This window comes from Thamnophis elegans, chromosome Z (genome assembly GCF_009769535.1).
Source record: "Thamnophis elegans isolate rThaEle1 chromosome Z, rThaEle1.pri, whole genome shotgun sequence".
Lineage (NCBI taxonomy): Eukaryota > Metazoa > Chordata > Lepidosauria > Squamata > Colubridae > Thamnophis > Thamnophis elegans.
In genome coordinates, this window is record NC_045558.1 from 1,112,849 (window position 1) to 1,119,536 (window position 6,688).

General features: G+C 48.6%; 1 protein-coding gene across 1 annotated transcript; it reads right to left on the reverse strand.

Moving 5' to 3' along the window:
- Positions 1-2,170: 2,170 nt before the first annotated feature.
- On the reverse strand, positions 2,171-4,361 carry LOC116520601 (zinc finger protein 133-like). Its single transcript, XM_032234871.1, has one exon. It carries the CDS (start codon positions 4,141-4,143, stop codon positions 3,472-3,474), a length of 672 nt encoding a protein of 223 aa, XP_032090762.1. The 5' UTR covers positions 4,144-4,361; the 3' UTR covers positions 2,171-3,471.
- Between the last annotated feature and the right edge of the window lie 2,327 nt (positions 4,362-6,688).

The window sequence follows — 6,688 nt, forward strand, 5'->3', positions numbered from 1 at the left end:
CAGCACAGAGAGGGCTGCCTTGCCAACAGTGCAGAAGGCGCCATCCCCTCCCCACAGATTGGCATGCCCCAAGCCATTCACACCCTCTTCCCTGTGCCCCACCAGAGCTGCCAGGCGAGCCCCCTCCCTTTGAGGATCCAGTCTGCCCACCCTTCATCCACCTTCCTCCATATGACACTCCTGGCACATCCCTTGTTTGACAGGCTGAGGAACAACCTCTCCATTGTCCTTGAGTGAAGATGATTCACTTAGCGGCACACTGTGGTCGTTCGCCTTTACAGCCAACCACAGAGATGCCGCAACATGCCCTCTCCCTATTTCTCCTATCCAATCCCTTCGCTAGCCTCCGGAACCCACTTGCTTCTCCGCCCCATTTCCAATCGCTTGCTTTCCCTTTTCGAAGAACTCCAGAGGAATCTGATCCATGCGGCGGGGAAAGCGACCGTCTTTTACTCAGATGCCGGCGCTGCCGTTTCCTGTCCTCGTCCCTGCCGCTTTTTAGCGTCTGAGTAAAAGACGCTGCCGTGTTTCAGCCACGCGGCAGCAGAATGGCAGGCTTCATTGGTTTCCACTGGCAGCGGCACCACAACGGCCCCTTACTGGCTGTTGGTTGAAACCAGGAGCCTTCAGTGGATGGGTCAGCCTATTCAGGAGCTCCGGGGATGTTTGAAAAGGTAAGCGATTGAGTAAAAAGGGGAACTAGGTGAGGAGGAGGAAGCGGAATCCGGGAACAATGGAAGAACTCGCGGTGGCCGATTCGCATGGCCCACTTGTTAAGACAACTCGCTACGGGAAAATTAAGCAATGCAATTTAGAAATTCAAATTACGTTCCTTTTTGCCATCCCCATTCATTCTGTCCCTCGTTTTGCACCCTTTCCTTAGGGTGCTCAACTCAAGGCCGCGGGCCGGATCCGGCCCATGGGGCCACGCTGGAAAATGTAAGAGGACAGCCTTATAGCTTCGGCCCAGTTTACCCAGTGCAAAGAGGAAACATGCCAAAGTTTGGGGAGTGGCCTCAAGCTGGCCACACCCACCTAGTCAGCTACACTTGCCCACCCCCCCCCAAAATGTCGGCCTGATCCACCAAAAAGCACCGACAAGGCACCGAAGGGAAGGCAAAACATTTTATTCAACAGAGAAAGAGGCTCCAGCCATTGGGAGGAGAAGAATTAAGGTGCATCGTCGCCCAAGCACAACCGTTTGCAGCCAGCGCCCCATGGAGGGGACCACCCCCCATATCCACAAGCAGGCCAAACACCCCCCCCCCTCTGGTACATTTTCGCCTCTGTGGAAAGAGGGAGGCGGCTGAATCGTCCGGGAGTCTGTTGTCGGTGTGGCGAGAGGCTGTGCGAAGGTATTCAGGAGGGGCCATCCTGGGAGGAGGGGGAGAGCGGGGGCAAGGCCTCGGTAAACAGGAAATGAAACCCTTCCCCACCCCCCAAAAAATATATCCTTTGGACTTGGGCTTCATGGGGAGACACAGCAAGGTAGGACCCCCAGAAGTCACTTGCCCCCAACCCCACTGTGAAGCAGCCATTGGAACGACTCCGAAGAGCCAAAAAACCTCGGGTGGATGACCTCACGTCCCGGGACTGAAAGCCTGACAGAGCACTCAAACGTTCCCTCCGGGAAAAACCAGCAGGGAAATCTGTTGGAGATGTGGGGCAGAAATTCTGCAGGGTGATTTGCTCTGGGGGGATGCAAGAATGGTGTGGGTGGCTGGGCGTGCATGAGGGAGGGAGGGAGGAAGATAAAATGAGGAGGGAGAGTGGAACGAAGGAAGGAAGGGAGGGAGGAAGAAAGGAAGATGGGAAGGAAAAGGGGGAGGGAGGTGGTAAGGAAGGAAAAAGGAGGAGGATGGAATGAAGGAAGATGAGGGAAGGGAGGGAGGAAAGGGAAGAAATGGGGAAGGTGGTAAGGAAGAAAAGAGGAAGAGGGAGGAAGATGGGAAGGAAGAAAAAGAGGGGGAGGGAGGAAGAAAGGTGAAAAGGAAGGAAAAGGAAGGAAGGAAACAGAAAAAGGGAGAGAGGGAAGGAAGGAAAAGAAAAAAAAGAAAACAGAAAGAAAAAGAAAGCAAGAGAGTGAGAGCGAGCCAGTGAGAAAGAAATGAATGGAAAATGAGGAGAAAGAAAGGAGGGAAGCAAAAGAAAAGAGAGAGAGAAAGAGGGAAGGAAGGAAGGGGAAAAAACAAAGTAGAAAATGAGGGTGAAAAAAGAGGATGGCGGATGGAGGGAAGAAAGAAGGGAAAAGAGAGAGTGCAAAAGAGAGAGCACAGTCAGCCTTTGTCCTCCGCCTCGCTCCGAGACCCCCTTTCTCACCCCTCCACTTGGAGACCTTCGTATACTGGAGTCATGCCCCAGACAGACCCCCTTGGCAAGGCAGCTCCTCTGCTGTAGCTCAACAGGTCCAGCTCAACCAGGAGTGCTTGAAAGCTTCTAAAACAGGCTGAACATGGTAACAGTCGACAGGAGTGGCAAAACCCGCTGAGCAGCAGGGACAGCAGTGAGCGTTGAGGCCCAGCTGCACAGTGAAGGGAGGCAGAGGGGGGGGGAGAGGAGTCTTCTCCACAGGCAGAACTTGCAGGGGAAGGGGAGGGGTCTTTGGGAACACAACCCCTCCAAATTGTGAGTTTCCCCTCCCGCGTCTCCAAGATCTTCACAGATACTGATCTTCCAAGCGACCTCTCTTGCCGGATCGACATCGGTGATGGTCCTGTACTGCCTCTCCCGAGTAGGGAGCGGTCAGGAATTTTCCGTGGGGCAGGGACCTCTGGCGGGTTCCTCCATTCCTTGGTGGATTCTCGCATGACCGAGCAGCCCAAAGATGCCTGCATGTTCCAGCTAGTTCCACGACGTAGTTGTCAACGGAAGTACTTCTACGGTCCCCGACACGCCACACTGTAGGTCTCGGGTTCAAATCCACAGGGAATGACAAAGGAACTGCTTCTGAGGAGACTCGTGACTCTGTTCACGGTGCATGCCCGGGTGATCCAATGGCTATCCCAAACCTCCACCCTCCCCGGGCTCTTTGGCACAGCTCTGACCCTGCTCCCTCTCGCCAGGCCAGTGGTCCAATTTGGCTACGGTCGGCGTTCTTTGGAGAAATGAGTCGGCTTTCCGTCAGAAAGGGACAAAAACGGAATGCAAAATGTGGAAAGGAGGATGTGACACTCGATCCAGGCGGGAGATAAATGGCTCAAAAAGAAAGAAGAAAAGAAAGGAGGTACAAAAATGCAGAAATATGGAAAGCACCCGTGTCTTGTAGTTTTTTGTCAGTTCGCGGTCCGAGACGTGAAAAGGGACTTGATGGAGAAGGTAAAAAAATATTTTCCAGTATGTCCCTCGAACGACCGGATCCGGAATGGGGAGGGGGCTGCACATTCTCCTTGGCCGCCTGCTCTTGGTCCCTTTCTCAAGCCTGCTGCCCGCTACCGCTCGATTGCTCAGCCCCTGCTCAACCCTTCGGTGTCTTCAGCTGAGGGACTCCCGCTCCCGGTGACTCCGACGATGTGCCGCCAGGTTGCCTTCTGCGAAAAGTTCTTCCCGCACGTCAAGCACTGGAAGGGAGCGTCTCGCTGCGGAGCCTCGGTTTGGGTTTGGGGGTCTCTCCTTGGCTTGCCGGGTCCTTGGTGAGCCAGCAAGGCCACTTCGTCCCCCTAAGGGTTCCCCGGAACCCCGACGGGCAAAGGCGGCCCGGGTTTGGGGAGGCTTCGCTTGATGCTTGACCCTCAGCCGGCGGCGCGCAAAATCCTCCTCACCCTCCTCGTCGACAGGCCCTGTTTGGTCTTCCAGGCTGCCCTGCTGCTGCTGCTCGCAGTCGTCTCTTTTCTCGTGAGCGGTGAGCAGCCGTTCTTCCCGGAAGTGCTTCCCGCAGACGGGGCAAGCGAAAGGGCGGCGGGCTGGGCCACCGTGAACCCGTTGGTGGGTGAGCAGGTTCTGCTTGAGGCTGAAGCGCTTCCCGCAGACGCTGCAGCCGAATGGCTTCTCGCCGGTGTGGATGCGCTGGTGGATGATGAGGTTGTGTTTGAGGCTGAAGCCCCGGCCGCACTCGGGACAGACGAAGGCTCGTTCGCCAGCGTGTTGCTGCTTTGGTGGCGCAGCAGACCCAGCGGCTGGCTGAAGCTCTCCCCGCACATGGCGCATTTATGTTCCTCTTCCTCCACCTGGCTGTGAATGACCAGCCCGTTCTCGTCCCTGAGCTCTCCTCCCAGGCCGGGAAAGGGAACGGCTTCTCTCCGGAGGGGAACTCTGGCGGGTCCGCCCGCCACCGGCTCTTGGTCTGTCCCGTCCATGGAAACACCCTTTTCTGCGGAGAAAATAAAGAGAGCTTCAAAGAGAGGTTGGCAAGCGACATATCGCGATCCTGATTTGTGCCACTTCGTTCATCTGCAGCCCGTGTACAAGGTGGCTTGCGAAAAATTAAAACCACTATACAAGATAATATCACTTAAGGACGGGGTGTCTCACCTTGGCAACTTTTAAGACGTGGGGACTTGAATGTCAAATCATTGAGCTGGGGAATTCTGGGAGTTGACGTTCCCAAGTCTTAAAGCTGTCAAGATTTGACCTCCATGTTCTATGGTGGGATCTAGTTTAAATTGCTATTTATCTCTATTTAATTCTTGCTCATTTTAATTTGGTTATAGCAGTTAGCAGTTAGACTTATATACCGCTTCATAGGGCTTTCAGCCCTCTCTAAGCGGTTTACAGAGTCAGCATATCACCCCCAACAACAATCTGGGTCCTAATTTTACCCACCTCGGAAGGATGGAAGGCTGAGTCAACCTTTGAGCCGGTGAGATTAGAACTGCTGAACTGCAGATAAATCAGCTGAAGTGGCCTGCAGTACTGCACCCTAACCACTGCGCCACCTCGATTATCTATCTATCTGCTGATCTCATATCTCTATTCTCTCTCTCTCATCTATCTATCTATCTATCTATCTATCTATCTATCTATCTATCTATCTATCTATCATCTCTTTCTCGTCTCTCTCTCACACACACAAACACACTCTATCTATTTTCTCTCTCCATTCATCACCCTATCCTATCTACTGATCTCATATCTATATCTCTATTCTCTCTTCTATCTATCTATCTATCTATCTATCTATCTATCTATCTATCTATCTATCTATCTATCGTCTCTTTCTCACACCAACATTGTCTATCTATTTTCTCTCTCTCCATCCATCCATCCCTATCTTCTATCTACTGATCTCATATCTCTATTCTCTGTCTCTCTCATCTATCTATCTATCTATCTATCTATCTATCTATCTATCTATCTATCTATCTATCATCTGTCTTTCTCACACAAACATTGTCTATCTATTTTCTCTCCATTCATCCATCCCTATCTTCTATCTGCTGATCACATATCTATTCTCTCTTCTATCTATCTATCTATCTATCTATCTATCTATCTATCTATCTATCATCTATCTATCTATCTATCTATCTCTTTCTCTGTCTCTCTCCACACACAAAACACACTCTATATTTTCTCTCTCCATTCATCCATCCCTATCTTCTATCTACTGATCTCATATCTCATATCTCTATTCCTCTATCTATCTATCTATCTATCTATCTATCTATCTAATCATATCTCTCTCTCACACACACACATTGTCTATTTATTTTCTCTCTATCCATCCATCCATCCATCCCTATCTTCTATCTGCTGATCTCATATCTCTATTCTCTCTCTCTGTGCTATCTATCTATCTATCTATCTATCTATCTCTATCTATATCTATCATCTATCTATCTATCTCACACAACACATACTTGCACACACAAAACAATCTTATCTATTTTCTCTCTCTCATCTATCTTTCTGTCTGTCTATCTATCATCTCTCTCTCTCTCTCACACACACACACACACATTGTCTATCTATATTTCTCCATCCATCCCAAATTCTGTTGCTAATCTCTCCCATATCTCAGTGACTTGGGGGGGACACCACAACCATCATAAATACAAGTCAGTTGTCAGATGAATTTTGATCACGTGCCCATGGGGATGCTGCAACGGTCGTTAAGTGTGAAAAATGGTCCGGTCAAAAAAAAAATTCAGCGCTGTTGTTGTAACTTTGAACAGTTTTAAGTCGAGGACTGCCTGTAATCTCAAAGGTAACAACTTTGGCCACTTTAAGGCTTTCAACTCCCAGAATTCTCCCACTGGCAAAGGGGGAGGGGCAATGGGACAAAACTCACACTATCTGCTTAGCAACAGAAATTTGGGCTCAATTTTGGTCGTAACTCGAGGACTACCTGAATTTAATTTAATTTGTTGTTTTATGTATTATTTTATGTATTATTTATTTATTCATTTGTTTATTTAATATTTTATTTTGTGTACTACTTCATTTTTATATTTGATTTTTTTTACTTTATTTTTTTTTTATTTATTTTGTTATTTCATTTATGTTACTTTATGTTCTTTTGTTACTTTACTTTAGTTTTTATTATTTCTTCCTCAGCAAATCTGGATATAGAATAGATAGAATATAGAATGGAAAAGAATAGAAGATAAAATAAAATACAAAATGGAAAGAACATAATAGGATATAGAATGGAATAGAATATAAAATAGAGTATAAAACAGAATATAGAATATAAAATAGTATAAAACAGAATATAAGAATAGAACATAGAATGGAATAGAATATAAAATAG

What these genes read in the sequence shown, in the direction of transcription:
- LOC116520601 (XM_032234871.1), bottom strand. Translation starts at nt 4,143, where the DNA reads ATGCGCCATGTGCGGGGAGAGCTTCAGCCAGCCGCTGGGTCTGCTGCG.